We start from the raw sequence: 25,530 nt of genomic DNA on the forward strand, positions 1-25,530 counted from the left end.
CTCTCCCTCCTGTCACCCCAGCCTCTTTCAGCCTCTCCCCCCTGTCACCCCAGCCTCCCTCCTCCCTGCCATATCAGCCTCTCCCTCCTGTCACCCCAGCCTCCTCCAGCCTCTCCCTCCTGTCACCCCAGCCTCTTTCAGCCTCTCCCCCCTGTCACCCCAGCCTCCTCCAGCTTCTTCTCCAGGTTTAAAATGTTTTTTTTATGGTTGCTTCAATAAAGAACTAGTATTGGACCAGAAGTGTTGGATTTTCATCTTCCATTGTGCCTACGATGAGCTCACACCTCCATGCATTTAACAGGGCTGGTCCTTCCTTATTCTTATAGTGGCCCTTTGAACTTGAAACCCATCTGTTGTTTTGGGGCTGTTACTCAGCCTTTGCTCATTCAGTAGGTGTCAGTGCTAGATTAAACTGTACTGCTGGGATTTATAGACACGCTTTGCTTAAATGATTGATTGCCATGGTGATGCAAAACCAAAATATGTTCATGGAGGCAATGCATAATGAAATCAGATCTTCACATCATTTAGACTGCGATATTTTAGAAGTTCGAATATTTTCTTGGCACTCTTTACTGTGTACTGTATGTTTAACTTATTGGTCTTTTTAATTAGTGGAAAACATTTCCAGAAATAAAATATTTTTACTTTTATCAGCACCCCCTAAGGGTAGGTTTGCATGTGGCAGATTTCCCCCTTCTACTATGAAAGTCTGCAACATAAATTGACATCTCATACACTTGCCTGGTAAATGTGATCCACTGCAGATTTTTCCTCTGTAAATCCACAGATAAAGTATCTGGCATTTCTACCCCATGTGAATTTAGTCCTAATGGCAGCTGTAGAAACTTTTTGGGCATTTTGTCCGTATTATTATTTTATTTTTTTTATATACATTGTTTATATACAGTTTTGCTCCGGCCGCACTTTACATTGTCAGCTATGGTGATTTGGAATGCGGGTGCACCCGAATGCGCCCACATTCCAAATCAAAAGACATGAAGTTTAGGCCGCGTTCTGTGATTCGCTCTGTGAACCCGGACGTAAACTGCATTAGTGAGCCAGTGTATGTAAGTCCATGATTTTTTTTTCTGGTACTTTTTCTGGTATATGTAAGCCTGTTATGTGTAATATTGTCAACTAAACAGGTGTATCAGTCATGTTTGATACAGTTCCACTATGCCTAATCTCATGATAACTGATACTGTGCTGTTGAGACTGTGTATCTTATCACTTAATAATTCCGATAGGCTTAGATATAGTGGATAAATTGTGGTATAAATTATTACTGCTCACCCTTTAGCGATACATGGCGTAAATGTACGTCATGGCTGAGGGGTAGAGAGAGGGGTCATGCATGTGACCCCGTTCTGTACTGCCCTGCTCCTGGCTGCTACCAGCAGCCGGGGACCGTGGCTATTAGCCAGCACTAGCTAATAAACCATTTAAATTCCACTGTCATAATTGACAGCAGCATTTAATTGCTGTTAAAAATGCATATATAAGCTCTCCTCCACTGATGAATGCTGAGTTGTCCGAAACTGACAGCTTACTGGGGTGAATTGAGGAAGCCATTAACTCCATCTCAGGAGCATCCATCTGTCTATCTATGGAAATTATAGCATTGAGCCTCCCTTCATCTGCCTATAAACCCTCTAAATGCTATTTAGACACAAACCTACTCGCCGCTGCAAGATTCCTTATTCCACATGGAGCATACGACTAACTGCAACGGAACGGCACCGAGGAGAAAGGTAAGGGACATACCTACCTCTGCAGAATCTGCTGTGCAATAGAGGCATATCAGCAGGTTAGATTTGTCTAACCTGCTGATCGTTCCCCTTTAAATGTTTATATGTTTTATTGCATACGTTTATTATATTGGAAACATCTGCCCAATAGCATCAGATATTCCAAACTTAGATATACCTGTTCAACAGACATTATAACAAATGATAGGCTTGGGTACACTATAGAAACTGTATGGTCAAAAATACTGACCCTGCTGCTGATAAGAGGATGTGACTGCTGTGCACATAAGCTTGGAATCCTTCGGTATACATGTTTGGAGGCTGGGGGCATGTCCTATCTGTATAGCTGCCAGCCTCAAGATGGCTGCTCTTACAAGCTGTTTCCATGGTAGTTCTCTCATAGCGTAAAGACAGAGTTTACAGTCTTATGCTTCCGAAGGGGATTTATTTCATGCCTGGTTGCATTTACCTTCTCCCTACTGTACTATAACTGAGCATACTTGATGGTGATCGGTTCTCATTTAGATAGAATAAGTTGGAGTGTTCTCTATGATTACAAGTGCATGTTTTTAGCATGTGTTCCCATGTTTAGGCTTTTTAATGTGTTTTTAAAGCCAAAGCTGTCAACAGATCATAATTGTTTGGTACCTTGTAGAGGGGTCTTAGATAACTAACTGCATACTCTAAATAGTGGTTGTTCGTGTACTAGTTTTTCTTTTACCTTAAATGCAGACTTCCTCGTTCTCATTAGTGGTTGGAAATCCCCTAATGGCCCTTTTACACGGGTCATTATGATGGGAATCCCTGCTTCTTTACAGGGTGTTCCCTTCAGCTGAGAGAAGCAGGAGCGGCAAGTTTAAACAGCCGCCTATTCCTTCCTCCCTCTCTGCTGCGGGGAACACAGAGTGGGGATTCCTGTCATAATGACGCTGAATCATCTGCACTGCCAGCACCCCACACCACTCGCCTTGCAGCCGCTGGCTCCCTCTTCTCCTGGTGACCTGCAGCAGCTTCTGGCACCCTTCTCTAGGCTGCCGGCGCTGGAGCACCACAGCCTCTGGCTCCTGCTTCTATCTGCCATCTCTGGCAACTCCCCAAGCTGCGGGGATCACCCCCCGCAAGCCTGCCCCGGCTCCTGGCACCCCTCTCCAGGTTCCTAAACCGGCCACTGATCCGGCGCAAAATTTAAGCCTGCTCCCTGTGGAATGACTGCTTCAGAGGTCACAGAGTGCGCCCAGTAATGTTTTACATTCATCTCAAGGGGATAGACTCTCAGTCTATTGTCATCTATGTCCTTGAGGCTTGCTGTAAATCACATCAGTAAATGCTGTTGAAAACAGCTCAGGCAAGATGGCAGCCCCTATAACAATGTACAAAAGGTGAAATAAAAAAAACAAATAGTCAGAAAACAGATTAAAATAAAAGAACAACTTTTAGTACCTGACTCTATAATCAGTAAAAGAGAATCTAGGTAATACATGTCCTGTAAGCACTGATAACCTGAGAAAGGAATAGATTGTTAAAAAATAGTTTTAAAATTGAGCATGTACTTTTAATGGCCTCTCATATACTTTTTCTGGTAATTCTTACTCTTTAAATTGCAGGACAGTTGCTTTTGTTTTAGTATAATGAGTTTTGACAGGCCTGTGACAAACCATGACAGAGCACAATATGCTAGAAGTCAGAATGAGCAGTTATTTTGCCCTCTGTCTTTGGTCCATTGTGTAACTGTATTCCACTACACCTTATACACTATGGGGGACATTGATCATTCGCACCTTTTTTTTGCGAATATTTTTATCACTGTGTACTGGCTTATATGTTTGCGGCCTAGTCAAGTATTTATGAATATTTGCACGTTGGTTTATAAATCACCTGCCATTAGCTTTACTGCAGGTATTCATAAATTTACCTTAGTTTTGAAAATTCTGCTACTCTGGGACTGGAGTACAGATGGGAATAAATATGCGAATATTCCAAAATGCATACATAATAAATCACAGCTTGGAAAATTCTTAAGAATAACCACTCCCACATAAGTCAAGAAAGAAAAAAACAGGTGCAAGCTGTCATATTTACATATATACCGAGCTACACTGTTTAGTAAATATGACGAAGGTCTGTGCACATCACACATACGCCAAAAAAGGCTAAGGAGCACAAGGTTGATACTTGTCCCTCTATGTGATTTTACCTGCCTTGCCATTAGGAGGTTGGTGAATATGATCTAGCTTTTTAACCCCTATAACTTGCATTAGCTGTTCTCCATACTGTTCTCATCTGTAGAAGTGGTGTCATTATAAAACTAATGAATTCTTTTATTTATTTCATAACAGAAGAAAATGTTTAACGGTTATACATGATATTGGAAATATTTTTTCACCCATATACTATTGTGTGCATCATGTATAAAACATCATGGCCTGTTTGTATCTGTACATCCATGTTTTAGTTCTTTGCACAGAACATACATACTTTTAGGTTGTGATGACTGGAACAAAACTTGCAATAACAACGCCTTGTGCATTTCAGTTGTTTCGTAAGCAGTCCTTGGATCAAGAACACTCATTCTTCAGCAATTTATATCAATATAGCCATTGTTCAAATACCCTGTTATCCGTAGACATAAACATATTAGAAGCTCTGGAACCATTCCTTTTAAAATGTATCCACTTATAAATATCAATACTACTGTGATTTCCTCCTGTAAAGAGTAATATATTAGCCATAAACAGTAAATTGTTCATCATCATAAATGACAATCGTGAGTTTTTACCAAGATGACAGATATTGTTTTTATTCAATAGTAAATAGAGTGATATAGCGAGTTGCTATAAAATACCCATTGTGAGCAGAGAATTATACCCAAACATTTTCAGTTTTCAAAATGATAGAATCCCTACGCATACAGGATGTTTACCCAGCTTTTTTTCCTTATCTCAGATATGTTTTTTTGGTAAATCAGATAAGTTTTTATTGTGATTTTTTTTCCCCTATACAGTCAGTAAAACATGCCCCCCCTTTCCCAAGTCTCCTCCCCCAACACCCCTTTCCACCCTCCCCTCCCCACTCCAGGACCCCATGTCCTAAAAATTCTCACAGGATACATTACAAGGCACTTTTAAAACATGAAATCCCATCAACATATTATAGGATAGAAACCCTGACAGGCCGGAGGCCAAAACTGCACCCAACTTTCATACACTCCTCCAACCATGCTAGTAATCATGACAAAAAAACAATAAATTCACCATAAGGCTGGGTTCATACTGCGTTTTTGCAATCCGTTTTTTTTGGGTTTTTTTTAATTGATGATCCATTTTTTTTAACAGACACAAAAATGAGGTTTACTACGTTTTTGTGTACATTAAAAAAAGGATCCGTTTTGATATATATATTTTTTTTGTAATGTCAGTGGAAAAACAGTGATCACAGCTCTTCCTCTCATAGCCGCCCTATTACAATCAGCCAACAGCAAAAACGCCTCTATTGAGTTGCGTTTAAAAAATTGAGACAGCAGTCCTGGGATATTAACCCATGGACCCCAAATAGCTTCATACTTCTTCATTGCTTTCCTCTTTTTGTAAACACCCTTTCTAATAAATTAGAAGAATTCAGCTTGTTTGGTAACTCAGCCATTGTGGGAGGCTCAGCTTGTAACCAGTGCTGAACAATTAACTTACAGGCTTGATACAGAATCCTATACACTGCTAATTCCACCCCTGTAGGCTCAGGAGAACTAACCTCCAGACCCAATACACACTTTAGTGGCTCATGAGGTACTGTTATCTTATACACCTTGTTATTTAGAGCAATTATTTAGATAGTAGATGGCGGTGGTCTGCTACCACCACTCCTATTACATGGTCAATGGCAGCAGATCCTTGCTATATAGTCAATTGTCTTTCAACATGTTGAAAGACAGCGATCAGCCAACATCGTGCATGTCAGCTGATCGTTGCCTTTTATTACACAAAGTGATTATCGTCCGTAATATCCATGTAATAGGGCCTCTAGAGCTGCATCCAACTTCTTTAGCCACTGGTATTCAAATACTAAATGTGCTTGAGCCTGCTTGAGATGCACTCATCTCTAGTCACAAATTTTATTTTGAAACCTTTTATTTTCTTGCCATCATCTTTATTCCACTCTGTTTGACACTTCCAAGTGTCCAGAGCAGCCTTGGTAATTCCTCCACCACAGCCTCTGAAACACCAGCATCCTCTTTACACCTAACAAAGAATGAGATTTGTGCTTGGTTGTCTCAGTACAAGTCACACAGTCTGCATTTAACTTGTTATATAAGTTTTTCAATTATGTAATACTTAAGTAATCATTCTCATAATTAACAAGCTAACAATGGAGTTCTGTGCATTCAATCATGATGTGTGTTACTTTTCATCAATATTATGTCTGGTATTGCTAGACTGTTTCTGTTGTTCAAATTGTAACTAAATTTCTGTGCCTCTGTGTATGGACTGTAATAAAGAGTGACTCTACACATATCACCCTAACGTCTAAAAACGTTCATAGAAATGTTTTGTTTTTCTGTTGAGCATTAAGCTTCACAAGTGCAGCACTTAATATTATGGGCGAATAACAGTCTCCCTTGAGTGTCAGACTTTGGTGTGTCAAGGCAAGCTTATTGTTTAGGAAAATTGGTTACATCAGTTAGCAAGTGTTTGTCCCAAGATTGAGTTTGTCATTAAATGTGCACTCCAGTTTTATTTGTTCTTGGGTTCTGCTAGGTTTCAAAAATCTCTGACTTTTTAATTCCTAATTAACATTAATATGAATATTTAACACATGCTTACATTCAAAGTTAGTAGGTAATACATGAAAGTTACACATTCTGGGCGACATTAGATGAGAATGAAAAGTGTGAACAGTCCTGAATGTATACACATTTATCAGAAAAAGCTGTCTTCCACTAAAATATATGGCTGTAAGCTTATCCAAATGTTCTAACCTGCATCAGAAATATATGTAATGGGTAATATGTGAATGTTGTCTACGAAGGTGCACAAGGATAGACATACGCTCTACAGTGAAGCAGCTCATTGGCAAAATGACCTTACTGTAAATGGTGAACCTTACTGTGTAAGTTGCATTGGCAGAAGAGGCTTAAACCTTCACTGCAATATCTGACTTGGACCTCTGCTGATTGGCAAAGGGTGACTTTTTCCAATAAGTCATGTGTGCTGCTTCATCAAACTGACAGATTCTGCCCCCCTTATTTCCTATTACCTTGATCATGGTGTTTGCTCTATTGATACTCCCCCATGCACCTTCTAGCAGCTGTAGTGTGCCCTTCAGTCAGCTCCAGATACCTGTGAAAACCTACCAGGGCCCTATAGAGTCACTCCCAGTTGTCTAGCCGCTGTCTATGGTGCACACAGTGGTCACTCTGGATATTAGCTGGTGATTATAACATTAGGACTTGACTGTGTGTCAATAGAGAGTTTTTGTGTGTGTGTGTTTTTTTCAGCCTTACAAACAATGTTACCTTTATTTGGTATCACTTTGTCTATGCCAGCCTATACTATAAAACTAATGCATTTATTTTCTCTCAGAATATAGTGACAACCATGTTAGGTCATATTAATTTATCTTACTGCACAACTACTGTCCTTATGTTCTATTTAGTTATATAGACATCCCAAAGTTGTGTCTCCTGCTTGACCCCATGTTTGTGTGCCAGAGTAGATAGCTCTTGTCACATCTCTTCATTACATAGACAGCCATTCATTTAAAGCGACTCTGTACCCACAATCTGCCCACCCCAAACCACTTGTACCTTCAGATAGCTGCTTTTAATCCAAGATCTGTCCTGTGGTCCGTTTGGCAGGTGATGCAGTTATTGCCCTAAAAAACAACTTTAAACTTGCAGCCCTGTGTCCAATTGGCGTGGCCTGGAGTACCTGTGCCCTGGGCCTGCAACGCCTCTCCATCCCTCCTGTTCATCTTTAAGAACGCCCCTGGGCAGGATTTCCCCCAGTTATCACTTGACTGAACACTGCACATGTGCTGGATTGCTAAGGACAAACAAAATTAAATTCAGTACCAATGCTAAGTAATTCTTATATTATAAAATATATAAAGAATTACTTAGCACTGGTGCTGATTTTAGTTTTGTTTGTCCACCCGTGAATGATTAAAAGTAAAAATAGGCTTCATCAGTCATATTATCTTGAAATAATACAGCTTCTCTAAGAATACCACATCAAATCATTGTGATTTTGCATACATAAGTACTACTGGCCTCATAGTGTGTAATTGCTGCTACAGATGGAATTACAAGCTGTTATCTACTAGTACCTCAGCTTAAAATAAAACCTGAATATTGAAACTGAAGTTCGTGATAAAGCAAATAAATGGAAACTGTCAATAGGATGCTTATGATTTTTATGTGGGTTGATTTATGCTTTAACAGTTGGTGCAAGAAAATCAGGAAAGTATTATTATGTGTATGTGTGTTTGGCTTTCTTTGATGCTCTTAAAGGGGAAGTATAAGCAGGTTAGACAAATCTAACCTACTGATATGTCCCTATTGCACAGGAGACACTGAGGAGGAAGATTTGTGTCTTACCTTTCTCCTTGGCGCTGTTCCAGTGCAGTTAGTGGTGTGCTCCACGGTCCCGTAAGACTGTTAGGAGCACTGGGGCACCTGTTAGGAGTACTGCTCATCCCTGGCAGGCCCACTCCTCTCTAATTATAATCAATGATGTGGGCCGGATCTGCGTTATGGGGGTGGGCAGTGCTCCTTACGGGTGCCCCGAACGGTATAACTGACCCGTGGAGCAAACTATTAACTGCACCAGAATGGTGCTGAGGAGGAAGGTAAGAGACATACCTTCCTCTTCAGCATCTCCTGTGCACAATAGGCAGCTATCAGCAGGTTAGATTGGTTTAACATGCTGATAGTTCCCCTTTAGAAGCCTCTGTCTTTTTTTTTTTGTTTATAGGCATTCCTCTGCACAAAATACTTTGTTTTTATCACCCTTTGCTTGGGCTTATACTCCCTACACCACAGTTACACAAATTTATTTTCACTTCTGCATTGAAGTACTGCTGCATTTCTTTCTGCACTTGTTCACTTTTTACACATCACATAAAAGCACAAAAACTTTGTTCACAATTTACCATCCAGTGCACAGGCCTTCATAAATCAGCACAATGTTTTGAGCAGTTTCTGTGGTTTAAACATTGGCTACTAAAACAAAAACCATGCCAGGATCTGACTGGAGTACTGCTGTACAATTCTTTTTGTGCAAAATAAAAAATTGCACATAATAAAACTGTCTAAAAGAGTAGCTAATGTAAAACCATGCCCCCAGCAAGCGAAAAATTTAAAAAATGACACAGCCGACGTAAACTACTCACAAATAGCGCAAATTGATTTATAAATGGTAGTAGAATGTTACTCCCTGTGCAGACAAAATCCAACATACACTGGAATAATGGCACAAAAAGAAAAATAAACATGCCCTAAAGTGTTCAGTCAGTGATATATTCAACCAGCATAGAGACTGTATATCACGGACTGCGCACGGATGTGTGAATCCAGCCTACAAAATGAAAGCTAAACCCTGGTTGTTATGGGTAACATAGACAGTATTTCTTTTCAACAGTTTCAATAATCTGCCCTACCCAGTACAGGCCAAAAGAACAAATGTAGTGTGTAGGAAGCTTTCCTAAGCAACAAACGCAATGTACAGTAAACTCTGCTCTAGGGGGTATTCCCAATTATTAAAGGAGTTCTCCGACGCGCCCCCCCAAATAAAAAAAACAAAAACACAGACACACAGCATATATACTTACCATCCCTCCGGTGACTGGGCCACATAGCTTATTGACACACATTACAAAGTTATATAACTTTATAATGTGAGTTAATTAAGTGTAAAAGTAAATTGCCGTAGTTCTCCTTTAAGCTTTGAACTCATTGAAACACATTCAAATGGTATTGTACAAAGAATGCTCTCTTCAGTAACGGTGATACCGCCTTAGTTTGCTTAGAGTGAGGGACACAGTTTCTCTATGCTAGTAATTATGCTCAGTATTTTTCTCAGTTGTTGCCTAGTTTACAATAAATGTATTGGAGCTGTCTGAGATAACAGCTCCCCACTTTATGGATAAAAAGAGAAACTGAAAAACATTCTGTTCAGCAGACAAGATATTCTTAATGCTATTAGCAGGTAGAATAGAATGGTTGAAAACAAAATGCCTTCAGTGCTAATCCCTGTACCTAACCACAAAAGCAGAAATGAGAAGAATAAGAAGATAGTAGCCCAGATTTATTAATCTGTGTAAGGCAAAAACCCGACAGACAGATATTAACGATTTACAGCTCGGCTTTCGTTTCTCCAAATGGACTGTGATTGGTTGATATCTTTATGAGACAACAATGTGTCCGATTTTTGTCTCGGACAGATGAATAAATCTGGGCCGGTGTGTAAAGCACCATAGGCTGTTATAGAAATGTACGGTATGTAAACTACGCTTATAGGGCTACTGCAGAAGCATTTATAATTGTTCACCAGTTTTAAAGCCGTCACAAATGCATTTGTATTGTGGCTATGTACCTCCTTTTAGCCAATATTACTATTTATAACTTTCTGATTGATTAGAAAAATATGGCCACTTTTTTCCTCGAAACAACACGACACCATCCAAACTGGAAACAAGTCGTGTTGTTTCTGAAGAAAATCGGCCATATTTTTGTAAGCCTGGATAACCCCTTTAAGCAGTTGCTGAGTACCATAACTTCCAGAGTATATTGCTGTTCATCAGTCCTCCCACCCTGAATACTCCTCTCCCACAGAATTTCTGCCACCATGAGCTGTAGTTTCATGCACCACCAACAGACGCTACCAATTTTCTGTGCCTTTTAGGATATGTTCACACACTGCAGATGTGACTGATTTTACATACATTTTATGCAGTGTGTAAACATACTCTTGAGGTATTTTCCCACTTACTGTATATAATGCAAATCTTTTTGCTGCAGATCATATGCTTTGTAAATAATTTTCAGTGCTGTTTTCATGTTACTTTTAGCATCCTTTAAGTCTTTAGGAGCTGGAAACTGAACATGTTCTAGATGTTTGGGGAGATGTTTAAACATTTTTGGGGTTATTTTTGCCTGTTTGAGCATCCCATAAGGGTGAATTCATATGTGTGGCAGATTATTTGCAGAAATTTCTACAACTGTCCTATTCCCTTTTAGATAAATAAGTGCTTTTTTTAGTATATTTTAGTGTTTTATTTGTTTTGTCTTTGTTTTTTTGTTTTTGTATTTAAGGATGAATAACAAAAAAGGAAGTGAATGATTGATTGTAAAAAGATTTAACCTGTAGCCTAGTATTGTCACTATATGGATATCATAATATGGATTACTATTTAATCATTTTTAATTCTAAAACAAAGGGAAACAGGCTACTTTTGCCTTCTTCTGTTGGCACCCTGTGGTCATTGATGGTCATTAGATCTGTTGTTTTGAGAATTTAAAGATGCTATCAGCAGCCAGATCCTCCACGTTAATGACGGGCCATAGCAATCGCACTGCTGTCCGTCATTTAAGTTTCATTGTCTGTGCAAGGAGACAAAAACAAAAATGAAAAAATGAAAACTAACCCTATTAAGGCCATTAAGGCCAAAATCCACTGTGTCTTTCATAGAGTAAAGCATTTTTCTTACATCTGTTTAGTGTGTCATGAAAACCACAATTCCACTTATTTAACATTATTATTATTATTTATATTTTTTGCCATTGTTTCATTGTTTTACTGCAATAATTATAATGATGGCATATGGCGAATGTTACTTTAAAGAGCACTTAAAAACACGACAAATCCTACATTAAAAAAATCTGTTCTTTTTTTCAGTTAATTCATTTTAACCAGTAAAAAATGCCTAGCTTAACCTACCATGCCAACTAATACAGAGGACCAGCAGGAAAGGATGCCCAGTAAATCAGAGTTATCTGCTATGTCATGGAGTCTGTCTAGGGAAGTTGTATAGTCAGTTGTGTGAGAAGTGGAGTAGCTGCTGTAGAGATCATTCAAATATCCCAATATACGGTATAGCTATATACATACTGCTCTTTCCGCTTCATAAACACCCTTATGTGCACCTATACATGCAACATGTATACAGAGGCAGGTTACAGAATATATAAATATTAACTAAGATTCTTAGTACAGTATATCTTGTGTTCAAATATTTATATAATACAGTTACAGTTGAGCACCAGTATATAAGATGGACACAGCTGAATTGGAGCGGGTGTAGAGGAGGGCAGCTAAGGCCATTTAGTTTGGACTACGGTTATTTAGTTTAGAAAATAGACGTCTTAGTGGCGATCTGATCACAATGTCCAAATGTATGAATGGACAGTACAGAGATCTTTGTAGTGATCTTTTTACACCTAGGCCTGTAACCATGACAAGGGGGCATCCTCTACATCTAGAGGAAAGAAGGTCTCACCATTAGCATCGAGGCGGATTCTTTACTGTAAGAGCAGTGAGACTATGGAACTCTGCCACATGATGTTGTCATGGCTAATTCATTAAATAAGTTTGAGGGAGTCCTGGATGCTTTTCTTGCTAAATATTTAACATTATAAGTTATGGGCATTAGATCTTTGACGATACGTTGATCCAGGGATTATTCTGATGCCATTTTGGAGTTGGAAAGGAATTTTCTCTCTGTGATGGGGTAATTGGCATCTGCCTCATAGGGGTTTTTGCCTTCCTCTGGATCAACACATTAGGGTTTCTGTAGGTTGAACTTCTTGTGGTCTTTCAGCATTATTAACTCTGTAACTATGTTACATTGGCACAATAATTCCAGTTTTCCAGAATTACTGCATTAAAAAGAATGGTGCATTTATCAATACAGGTAGATGATATTTGGCTTGGGCACAGTGTAGCTTTTTTTTTTTGGGGGGGGGGGAGAACTGAGCTGTGTTTTAGCAAAACATAGCTATACAGTAGTGGGTACTTGCGGCACAATATGGTAGTTATGGGCATCATGGTTGTATTGAGATGTGGGAGTAGAAAAGAGAGTAACCTCCCAAACCTGTGCTTATCACCTCATTACTTTTTATTTGCTTTATTATTACAATATGTATTATATATTTTGTTAAGATATCATTTAGGCCTGTCTTTTCTGTTCTTTTATTTGGACACACTGTTTTATGGTCACTGTGTAGTGATATTCTGTGCATTACTGTTTCTTCAACATGGTATAGTAGTTACCCTATATTGTAACATGATGCCAGCAATTATGAAAGACTTAAAGGGGTAGTGCGGTGTAAAACATTTTTTCACTAAATAACACACATTACAAAGTTATACAACATTATAATGTGTGTTATTAAGGTGAATGGCTCCCTTCCCCAATAAGCCCTTCCCCCCCCGACCGTGGACCTGGAAGTGTGATACAGTATACTCACGAAATCACTGTCGACCACAGCCACCATTTTCGGACAATCACGTCATCTTCAGGTGGCCCGCCTGACTGCTCCAACCCTCCCTCATGCCGGCCCCCCTCCAGCGCATCATCAGTTGCTCAGCCGTGATTGGCTGAGCATAACAGAAGACATGTGGGGCTTCTGTTATGCTCAGCCAATGTCAGCTAAGCAGCTGATGATGCGCTGGAGGGGGGCCAGCATGAGGGAGGGCTGGAGCAGTTAGGACGGCCTCCTCAAGATGATGTGATCATCTGAAGATGGCGGCTGCGGTCGACAGTGATTTAGTGAGTATACTGTATCACACTTCCAGGTCCACGGTCGTAAGGTGGGGGTGGGGGGGAACAACAAAAAAAAAAACTAAAAAATACCACTGCACTCCTTCAGTCCTAGACCGGACTCAAAACATTGTAAACAGGAATCAAAAAAGGAGATGAAGAACATTTTCCAGTCCTGTAGTCCACCACAACTAGAGTCCATACAAATGCAAAGGTAACAGCATCCGGGCAGTTTAAAGTGCAAAAGCAAAAAAGTGCTTTATTACCTCATGACACATACATAGCAGCAACGTTTCGACCTACATGGTCTTTCTCAAGCTTAAGACCCTATTGCACTAAATTATTACCTGTTTTACTTTGCCGATTATCGGCCGTTCTCATAAGTTTAGATACATAGGCAGAACAGCACAATGTCAAACAAAATAGCACATGTCAGATGTCCGATAGGCACCAACACGGCACACAAATATACTTGTATAGTCGGTACAGACACGCTTACCAGCACAACCAATACAAAAGATTATTTAAAAAAAAAGTTTGCCCCCCAAAAGAAATTGCAGAGAGTGACCTGACAGGTGCTGGACCTGTCAGGGGTCCAAATGGCACCCTTCAACACAAAAGCATGATGCCCATTGGTTGTTATGGCTGCTGGAGGTCTTTACAAATTTGCCAAAAATCTCCCACAGAAGAAGAGGTTAAAAACACCCCTTTTTCACATTTTTCATTAAAAAAAAAAATATATATATATATTTTGTATCATCTTGTAAATTTGTCCAAACTAGTAAACTAATGTTATGGATGCCACGCAATGAACAATGATATGAAAAAATAATGCCAGAACTGCTGATTTTTGGTCATATCATATATGAGATAAAATTGAGTAAAAAGTAACATTAAAGTCCCATCTACTCCAAAATGGTACCAATATTAATGCAGATCACAACCCAAAAAAATGAGCCTGCTGTACTGCTCTGAAGACAAAATCAGAATATGGTTGATTCAAAGCATGTTTATTTTAAGATTAAATTCTTTAAAAGCACTAAAACATAACAAAAAAATATATATATAGTGGGTATCGCTGTCATCACGCTTACCTGCAGTTTTATTTCAAAGTAAATGGCATAAAAAAAACAAAATCCCTTAAAGTTGCAGGACTCTCTAAACCGTTACCACCATAAGACATGCTGTATGCTATTTACCATTAAAGAGTCATTGGGGTGGTTCTGCTGTCTTAAAGAGTCATGAATTACTCTTCTGGATAGCAGCACCAGCCCTATGACTCTTCAGTGGTAGTTAGCAAATAGCTTGTGCAACGTTAAACTTAAAGGGTACCTGTACTTGTTCTCTTGAGCGGTCGCAGTCTGAGCACTTAGACCCCAACCGTTCAAAGTGTTTGATGTATCTCTGTGATTTCTAATTATTTTTTTAATAACGGGGACACTGAAACTTTAGACATTATGCTAAAATGGGCATCTTCATAAAGACTTTCCCCAGCCATATAACACCATGGTGTTAGTTTAGAGGCCTCATATCAGACGACAGATTCCCTTAAAAAATATTAGAACCAAAATGAAACTAGTCTTCATTCATTCATTCATTCATTCATTTGTTCATTCTTTTATTTATTGCTAGCACACTTTTTATCCTGGGAATTCCAATAATGTTATTGGTATTGTTGTAATGTGTGTAATACAAGTAAATTAAAGGTTGGGTTTATCCTTCCTCTAGATTTTAACAGTATAATAGACGGCATCTCTCAACTATCATTCCTTTTTTAAATATGAAGAGTAACCAAGATTGTACTGCTGTGGCCTTAGGATTTATAAACCGAGGGAATGTTCACACAGTGTGAATCTGCTGGGGATCAGTCCACTGTAGATTTCATGCGACAGAAAATTCAGAGCAGAAAGAGTTTTTCAGCACCAAAATGGAAATATATTTAAAATTCATTGCAAATGAGTAATATTTTAGTTTTGCATCATTTGCATGAAATCTCTAGCATATTTGTTCTGCAAAAACGTAGCTGAAAACTACAAAGGCAAACTGTATTACCAGATTAACTCTATTGTCTGTGGATTAACTAATTTAATTATACTTAGGAACTGTAGGGAGAACAGGTGTACTTTTGCAACTTTATATAGCACTATGTCTGTTACTTAGTATTTTATGTCTATTGAGTATTAAGGTAAGTGTATACAAGTTGAGAATGCTGTGGAAAGGTTCTGGAGGCATTCTGATTCCATGATTTGCCGGGAAATCTACACTACAATCCCATGCCAAATTAAGCAGATTTGGTGCAGATTTCCCACTGCATATTTCTCAAGAAGCAGTTTTTGCTTTACTTCCTCCATCTATGCTTGCCCCATGGAGTAAAGGCAGCATTTTGCTGCCTGATGATCTGAGAAAGCGAGCAGCGACCTGTCAGTTCAGCCCTCCCTTCTCCCTTGTTCCGTGTTTGCTGCCCGTGCTATTACACGCAGAGACCGTGAACGGGGAGCAGTGGGATCTAAGGATCATTCGGTCGGCCCATTGAAGTCAGCAGTGGTCTGCTACAGCAGCTCCTATTATATAGATTGATGCACAGCAGACCATCAGTGCACAAATTGTGCTCTTGTGCTCTTCAGTATGTTGAAAAACTATGATCGGCTGATCATTACCTTTCAGCGTGCGCTATTATATAAATTATTATTGTCCTGAATGGCCTGTAATTAGCCAAGTACCCCCGATAATCGTTTAGTGTAATAAGGTTTTAAGGATATGTGAAACTACAAGGCTGCCCTGCCCAGGAAGAACCAGTGATTTAATAGGAGTAACATAGGGATGAACAACAATGGAATGAAGATTTATTGAAGGATGGCAGTGATAGGTAAACGGTTAGCATTGGTTATTTAGTGGATTGAGTAAATACATTTTTACAACCTGAGTTTATTTGGAAAGATTAATGATATGAGCCATCAGTGTCATTGTGGGAATACCCCTTTAGGCTGGGTTCACACTACGTATATTTGAGGCTGTATAGCAACCAAAACCAGGAGTGGATTGAAAACACAGAAAGGATCTGTTTACATAATGTTGTAATTGAGTGGATGGCCGTCATTTAATGGCAAATATTTGCTGTTATTTTAAAACAATGGCTGTTATATTGAAATAATGGCAGTTATTTACTGTTATATGGAGGCCATCCACTCAATTTCAACATTGTGTGAACAGAGCCTTTCTGTGTTTTCAATCCACTCCTGGTTTTGGTTGCTATGAGGACCAGACTTGCGGACCAAATACTGCCTGAAATGTACGTAGTGTGAACCCAGCCTCAATGTGTTACCTAAGTTACCTGCTTATATATAATATTTCACAGCCATCTTTTGCCTGTTTGAAAACAATGCTGTCTCTCCTAACAACCTAACCCACTGAGAGACTATGCTACATCCATGTAAAATGGTACCATCTTAGCCCCATCAAATGTGAAATACTGTTACCAGTCCAAAGGTAGTGAAATAAGCATTAAAGTGATCAAAATGGTACATTCACCTGATTTCCTAGACAATCATTTTAAAAGGAATGTACCATCAGATATATGTAAAAAAAATGATTTTGCAGTTTATCGGCATGCAGGGATCTCAGTGCTGGTCTTTTTTTAGAGATGCTGCCTAGGTCCACGCCTGTGGAAAGCTCTTGCAAGTTCTCGTGTGTTCAACGAATGCATCTGTTATTGTTTCATACAATAAATTACAGTTTCCTGCATCGGTGAGTTCCCCTTCATCACTATATCTACCTTGTTAATGACCATTAAAATAGTATCTAAGGTGCCTGCAAGTAGAAGAATGTTCTATTTTTTTATATTGTAATTTTTTTCATTCCGTATTGCCCAGCTCTATCTATAAGTATTACTATGTTTATTGAGATGGAGATAATCCTTTAGGCTGCGTTCCCACACTGTAAAAACATGTGCAAATATCTTTTTTTCACATCCCCAGGTTGTGTGACTTTAAGTATCTGGCCAGAATGGTCTTTCTCTAATGTAATGCTAAAGTCTTATATCTAAGATTTCTAATGTTCCTTATTGGTTAAAATGTTTTGTAAACTGAAAGTTCTGGCTTATTTATAAATGGTCCAGACAACCGCCAGGTATTTGTTGGAATTATAGTGTATCATACACTTTAAAGCCATATTCACACAGCACAGTGTATTTTTTAAACCAATAACAGCCGTTGTTGGCAATTAAAACAATGTCCGCACTGCATTGAACTCTATGGGAAGAACGGCAGTTGTGCCCACACTGTGTTGAACACCGGACATTGTTCCGTACGGCCACAGAAATAATTGACATGTCAATTATTTCCGGCCACTAGAGTATAAACAAGGGCAATAGTTCTGCTCTGTTCACACAATGTATGGCCTTTCTGATGGCTGTACATTGCATAGAGTTTAATGGTTAATTGGATTGCAGGCATATCCAAATCCAATCCAAATAAAATAAAATGATGGTCCTTACACAGCAAACAACAGCCATTGTTTATTCCGGATGTGAGCATAGCCTAAATATTCATTTATATTTTTAATATCATTTAGCATTTTTAAAAATGCTAAAAACAGAACTGGGCAAGCTCCTGGAGTCACTGCCTCATTTTAGGATTTTTTTTTTTTTTTCAACTATTCCAAAATGATTTTTTTTTCCAAACTTTTTACTGTTTAAAAGATATATTTATTGTCTAGTTTTCTCTTTTCTTAAAAAAATCTGATACACATAAATGTCTTTCTGTGAACAAAATACTGACAGTATATACACAATACTTGAACAGACTGCCATGCCCAATGAACTATAGGTAGTGAGTAAACTGAATATCTAGCCCAAGTACAATGTATTTAAAGTATACAGTGTAGTTATTCATGTAAAAATAAATTAAACAAAAAAGTAGGTTGTAGGATTTCTTTTATGTTCCCACGTGTTTGAAATAGAAAAACAGAAACCTTAACCTAGTCAGTGACAACCTGAGGTGCCAGACATTTTTGTCTAGCTTCATTGTCATCAGTTAACGGTTTACTCCTTTTGGGTTCTATCCATGAGTTATGAATCACTGCATTGTTAGGCATAGGATCAGCTTCCACAATTGAAACCACCCTTTTTTTCATTTTGCTCTTTAAAACTTTTTGGAATTTTTGTCTTGTAAATGCATACAACAGAGGGTGGAAGATGGTGGTTCCATAAGCCATGACCAAAAAGCACAGTCTGAGTTTAACCAAAAGGTCACTTGGGCCAAGACATAAAATTGTCGTATTCAATAAGGAAATAGGCGTCCAACAAAACAGAAAGGTCGAAATGATTAACAGTGACATCTTGAAGACCCTTTTTTGCCTTTCCCGTCTCTCCCTATGTCTCTTTACTGCTCGGCGTAGGGCAATAATAACAGATACAGAAGTTCTCACACCAAGCACCACATTTCTCCCCCCACTGCTTTGCGATATATCTGTTGTCTCGTGTTGTGTGGCCAGAGAAATCGTTTTTTTCTTTCGTATTTTCTTCTTTTGCCCTGTTGAAAACCTTGTGCCTATTCGAATGTTGAGGGCTTGAAGAATTTTGCTGTATGTGATTAACATAACGACAATTGTGAAAAAGAAAATGGGAATCTGAACCAGCAGGTGATAATACATCCCAAGTTCAGTGTGATATTCATTTGTGCTCACACACAACAGTGTTTTGTTCTCCCACTTGTTTTCACTTTGAAAGCTGAAAAAGCTCACTTCAATGAAAGGAATAAGAAAAGCAAAGAAAGATACTATCCATGTTGTTGTCATCAATATAACTGCTCGGCCCATTGTCAGGATACGATTGGCAGGTTTGACGGAAATGTCGTAACGATCCAGAGTAATCGCAAATACATTAACAGCAGTGGAAACACTGGCGAATGAGACGCACGCTTCATGGAAGCAGCAAATCAGTGCACTATTGCTCTCCAGTGGTAGGAGTAGGATTACAATAGTTAGAGGGATGCATCCTACACATATTATCACATCAAGAACATGGAGGTTCATAGTGATAATGTTGCTGACAGAGTTGATAAGATTGGACTTCATGCAGTAAAGAACCAGTACGGTGAGGTTGCTTCCAAGGCCCAGAACAATTTCCAGCATGAGGAAACAAGTGAGGGAAATTTGGAAGCTAAGCGGGTATGACAGCGGTCTGTACATGTTTCTGCTGACGTCATTAATCTCATCGCGGACTGTTATATTAGCCTCAGACTGCATGTTGGTTTCCAGCATGAAGGTGAAAAACATCCTTTTGAATTAGGTGGCATGAGTCCTGTGAATAGGCAAAAAAAGTCACATTTAGTGCTATCTATTCAAATTGCTGTTCAGCTGCATACTCCACTAAGCAAATATGTGTTACAAAGCGAGAGAGAGAGAGGGGATATATATAGATTTTGTTTCAAGATCAGATCAGATCACTGTTTACACCATAAGCAGAATAAAGTTAGCAGTCCTTGTACTAAATACAGATTGTAATTTGGGCCAGCGATGGATACAAGATTGCATTGATAAAGTGCCCCTTCCCCTATTGATTTAATAGAGGGGCAATGGTGGGGCCACTTCTTCTTCCAAGCATTTGGATTAGGATCAGATTGCTTTTATATCTACCATTACGTTTCTTTGATATCAAAACTAAATACCTAAGCTTTACAAACTGCATTTTACAAGCATTGTGGCTGTTTGAGCTCTGTATATTTCTAACAAAGATAATGTAGCTCCACCTTAACCCAAGCTGAATGTGGAAATCAACTCTCAGAAAAGATTAGTTCACACTTTAGCAGTATTTACAGTAATATTCAGAGTATTAACCAATATCACCATGGATGTTTGTGTGTGCATATATGTATTTATATATACAGTACATGTATAATATATTCTCAATGTGTTCTTTATTTAGCTTCCATTGATTTGCAGTCTTTGCAAGTCCTCTAATTTATGCAAATGGGGTTTAGTCTGCCCTGTAGTTGCTATAGCAACTAGTAGAAAGTTCTTCTAAGTTTAATGTTTCTAAATATTTTTCTGCAATATTATTACATTTTTCTTACCAGTGTGTTGGTTGCTGCAATAGGTTCCTACCTCTTTAAGTTTCTAATACATGAATGCAGTTTGCGCTCACTCCACTGCTCGGCACAGTCAAATGGACAAATAATTGACATTTTATCTAATTGTAATGCTTTTTGGATTTACAAAAGTCCATTGAATCCAAAGATATGAAATGGCTATACCGATATACTGTATCCTTGCAGGTTGTGGGATTTTCTTTTAACTTTATCATCAGCACTGTATAATATGTAAGTACTCATTGTTTTACATGAGTATTACGGCATTGTATATTATAAGGTAAACGGAGCTGGACTTGCCCTTGTGTTTTGAATATGCATTGTGTTGTGTATGTGTGCGGCTCTTTTTACGGTGTAGTGATCTGGTTTGTTTCCTGTTCAAGTAAAATTCTGCCTAATTGGAGGGGGATCAGAACAGATATATCTAGAGTAACACAGTGTGATGTAAACAACATTTGCGGCTGGATAATTCCTTGGACCGCTCCGATACTTTTCACCTTTATGTTTATCTTGGCATTTTGTCTGAAACAAAGTAAATGCAATACATACTAGCAGTGTACAAATCAGATTTAAGTTATCAATGTGCACATCAGCGTATATAATTTCTCATTAAATAAAACCTGAGCTATCCTTGAGTTAGCGGTTCACGTTGTGTCAAGATTTTTTTTTTCACTTCTTATTTCTGTGTGTAACTAAGAGTGTCTGCAGAAAATGGAAAATGTGAGTACTGCCAGATCTCACGCTGGCCAGAGATAAAGCATCAGTCCTGTGTCACAGGCATTACATTTCCTGTGACTGGAGAGAGCACGTTGAGAGGGGGAGAGTTAATGAACTGAATTTGTCTTTTCTATCTGTGAATGTATCATGCAGTTGTGAGGTGGGCTGCAGAGAGCAACTGTGATTCTAGGCATTGAAGATGTGTGGCAGAGCTTGGCTTCATGCTGTTAAACACCTACCTGCTTCCTTCTGCCATAAGGGACCTTTAGTTCACTGAAGCATCTTTTTCGAGATTGAAACATGATGTCATTGTCATACTCTCAGTTGACTTTAAAGATGTTCAACAGCTCTGTTTTTCAGCAGGGGTGGAATCTATTTAGAGATGTACTGGAGCTCGCCAAATGGATATCAACTGACTGATGTTTAGTTATCCAGGCTGCTGCTCATGTTTTTCGCCCTATGATCATAGCTGGATTGCTGAAACTTTCCTTACACGCTAATAAGAGGCTGGCCTTTTTGGGTTGTAGTATGTAACATGATGGCAAATCAGATCACTTGATACATATGTTATCCTTGTTGATGTCAAATCAGAGTTTACAATGTACCACAGCTGGGTTATGGACGGCAGATATAAACCAGTTACATAAGCCATAAATCAGAGTTATCAACCCCAGACAGTGCCGTCCCAAAATCAGCTGTGGTGGTGTTCAGTCTTAGGTGTTCTGGTTAATAGAAAAAAAGGTCATTGAGTACAATATCAATGTAAAGACATCCTTTTTCTATATACAGTAGGTCCATATTTTGTAGTTATTTTACACCTTTGTGGTTCTAGTATCTACTGCCCAGTCATACAAATTATTTTACAGCATGTGAATTGCTCACCATTTTGTTTTCCTGCAGACACACCTGCAAAGAAAGAGCCTGAATGGTGATAGTCTTCCCAGAGTTCTACTCTTCTTGTTGCATTTAGTGCATAAAAGTTCCCTCCATGGTCTCTGCTAATCCCTTGGTGTCTTCTGGAATAATACGTTATAAGCAGTGTCCACTGCTCTTGTGGTGTTGTAACCCCAGTCATTACACTTCTTATTTTTTGAATTGTAGGACTGCTGTAATGTGTAAATGTCCTTCAAAAGAGAAGAATATATAGTTATATATATTGATGTGTAACTAATGGTTTATGAGGCGCCTTCCTTTATCTGACTGTAATGTTGTGGAATGCGTGTATATTTGTATAGACAGACATATGATTAGATGCATGCAAATGAGATATATTAATCTCTTATGAACTACACAATCTATGGTTTCCATTTACCTGCTTGTTCTTGTCTCCTCTGCGTATTGGTGATCATCTGAGACTGTATGTTTACAGCCTTCTAACAAGTACTGTACAGCAAACATGGGGAAGTGCATATGCCCTTTAATAATGTCACAATCTTGTCTGAAATGAATTCAACTTCAGTGTATCCCTTTGAATGATGTATTTGTGTATTATTTTCCCGCTTTTGAATATCACCTTGGATGCAATGCAAATAAGTTCTTTCATGTCTGTTCTACTTGTGTCATAGCTATGTAAATAAATAGAATAATTTCATGATAATGCAAATGATAATACTAGAACTGAAAACAAAGCCGCTTCATACAGATGAGTGTTAGGATGCAAGTGACACAGCTTTGTGTCTGCTATCTGATGTCTGAACAGAGACTTTTTAGATACAGGCTATTTAATTTCAGTTATGTATGTAAGCATAGACCCTAAATCTCTACCTATCTAGCACTGTCAAGCAAATGAGCTCACATACCCTTATTAACATAACCCCCCAAAATCTGATACAAATTAAGGTTTATGCTGCATAGACCCAATGTAAAACTCTGTACCATGTGAAAAGTGGCTAACCAGCGCTTACCTGTGCCAAAGATGACAGATCCTTTGTGAGCATCCTTAAATTGCCTTTGCTTCATCTTGCTCACTTGTAGGCAGAGTATACAGGAAGCAAGGTGCTACATATCTCTTCAGAAAATGACCTTAATGAAACGATGTTCTTGTGTTGAGCCATTGTTTCAGCATAGTGCTAACGTGCAGAGCATATACTGCTGCTCCCAGGCTGCTGCGGCCAGTTGCTCGCTCAGTCTTCCCACTGTGAAATCAATAAGCAACTGAAAATACATGATGAAAGTCATTTAACATACTGAAGGCTGCAGCTCTCAGGAGACATGAGGGAGCTCCCATCTTTTTGAGAGGAGCAGCAGTGTTGCTTGTTAGGGCTGCTTTTGCAGAATGACAGCTTGCTTCTGTGCTTCTCTCCACTGCAGAGAGATGCAGTGCATTCTCTAATTTTCATTGGCCAGATTTGCTCAGCTTTGGGACAACACTGCATTTTAAAATTCTCTCTAATAACCTGTTTCTGAGTCTTCTATCTGAGGCATTATTTTGTGTAGTAGTTTTAAGCTGTCATAATTTTTTATTTTTAATTATTATTATTATTATTATTATTATTATTATTATTATTATTATTATTATTATTATTATATTATTATTGTGTGTCTGATGGTGCTGTCATTTTGTAGTGAAGCTAGCATCCAAATTATATAATTATAATAAGTTACATTGAATTATCAATAATCAGTAGGTGGAATATACAATGTGTGTTTTAAGGTAAATCCCCTACTGCTCTAGCGCCCCTACAAAGCCTGCTACAAATACATCATGTGCAACGTTCACACGATGCTGCAGCCTATCATAGGGTGATAGTAGGCTTTACATGCAAGCCGCTGATTGGCTGTGGCGTAACATGAACGGTGTACTGTAGTGGTGGTGATGGAGTCTTAGGGGGCATGATGAAAAAAAACAAAAAACGCTGCATCCAGATGGCAAAAGTAGGTGGCAGAGTATAGCCAAAATTTGATTATTTTAGTGCCGTGTTTTCCTAAGCATACACCCCCAAGAACTGTATTTCCATAGACTGCTCCTTGATACATTTTCAAATGAGGCCAAAATTTATGTAGTAACCATTGGCACAAGCTGGGCATAAAATATGATGTACATTAAATGGAACAAATTACCAGTATCCCACTGATTAAACTACTAGCATTGTTTTATAGGTCTGCTAATAGGGATTTCTGCTATATCATTTTCGGGCAATGCAGTACATTTACATGCTGTAAAAGAGGATCATTAGTAGCCCTCTTGTCCGAAATCACTGCCGCAGTGCGCCATGACAGGCAGAGGGCCTGGACTAGTTACCGCCCAGTCTCCAGCCAAATGGCTAGTTTATGACTTTGCGAGCCATATAAAAAGAATCTTTTTCTTCAAAAAATCTTTTTCTTCAAAAAAATTATTCAGAAATCCTCATTAGCAGACCTATTAAATGATCAGTGAGATCCTGGTAATTGGTTCCCTTTAAGTTCTGTACAGTCCCTGTGGGGATGGGGGTCACAAATCTCACTAAAGCCCTAAAATTCTCTTTGGGGTGTAAAGTACAGAATTGTCTCACTTATCAGGGACCCAAATCAGTCCAATTGGGCTGATATGGTTCCCTGAAGCACTGTATACAGCTCCTGAGCAGCCTGCGGCATGTACCAGCTGTTTACTGGGGAAAAAGAGGTTTTATTATCAGAAGACGCGGCAGGCAGAGACGGTGAGGTAGTCATTTGGGCTATTCCCTGCCTGTGTCTAGTCACCGCTCTCTGTCAGCGTGCTTGGTGGGATGATTGACAGTGAGAGAGGCCAGCAACAGGCCTCGCTGCCTGTCAATCATCCCCTCTGAGTGCGCTGACAGAGAGCGGTGACTAGACACGGGTGGGGAGCCGCCCAAATGACTACCTCCCCGCCTCTGCCTGCCGCGTGTCCAGGTAATAAAACCTCTTTTTCTCCAGTTTACAGGTTTTGTGCCGCGGGCTGCTCAGGAGCTGTATGCAGTGCTTCAGGGAACCATATCAGCCCAATTGGTTTCCTTTAAAGCGACTCTGTACCCACAATCTGACCCCCACAAACCACTTGTACCTTCAGATAGCTGCTTTTATTCCAAGATATGTCCTGGGGTCCGTTCAACAGTTGATGCAGTTATTGTCCTAAAAAAAACAAAACATGTAAACTTGCAGCCCTGTGCCCAATGGCCATGACTTACATTGTGTATGCATTAGGCTGGCACAACCTCTCAGTCCCTCCTCCCCGCCCTCCTCATCATTAGAAATGCTCCAGGCAGATTGTCTCCTATTCTTCAGTTGTG

At 39.1% G+C, this 25,530-nt stretch overlaps 2 protein-coding genes across 5 annotated transcripts in view; one reads left to right on the forward strand and one right to left on the reverse strand.

Annotated features, from left to right (window-relative positions):
- The window catches only part of COG5 (component of oligomeric golgi complex 5), a 225,643-nt gene that overhangs the window by 19,950 nt on the left and 180,163 nt on the right, over positions 1-25,530 (forward strand). The window lies entirely within an intron of this gene.
- GPR22 (G protein-coupled receptor 22) lies at positions 16,612-23,584 on the reverse strand. 4 transcript variants are annotated; one of them, XM_069977398.1, is made up of 3 exons: positions 23,209-23,584; positions 22,187-22,428; positions 16,612-19,800 (listed from the first exon to the last, which is right to left on the reverse strand). In XM_069977398.1, exon 3 carries the CDS (start codon positions 19,773-19,775, stop codon positions 18,477-18,479), a length of 1,299 nt encoding a protein of 432 aa, XP_069833499.1. In that variant the 5' UTR covers positions 19,776-19,800; positions 22,187-22,428; positions 23,209-23,584; the 3' UTR covers positions 16,612-18,476. The 4 variants fall into 4 exon arrangements, with proteins under 4 accessions (XP_069833499.1, XP_069833491.1, XP_069833514.1 ...); XM_069977390.1 differs by lacking the exon at positions 22,187-22,428; XM_069977413.1 differs by lacking the exons at positions 22,187-22,428; positions 23,209-23,584 and adding an exon at positions 22,617-22,659.

The sequence above is a fragment of the Dendropsophus ebraccatus genome, chromosome 1 (assembly GCF_027789765.1).
Source record: "Dendropsophus ebraccatus isolate aDenEbr1 chromosome 1, aDenEbr1.pat, whole genome shotgun sequence".
NCBI classification, from domain to species: Eukaryota; Metazoa; Chordata; class Amphibia; order Anura; family Hylidae; genus Dendropsophus; species Dendropsophus ebraccatus.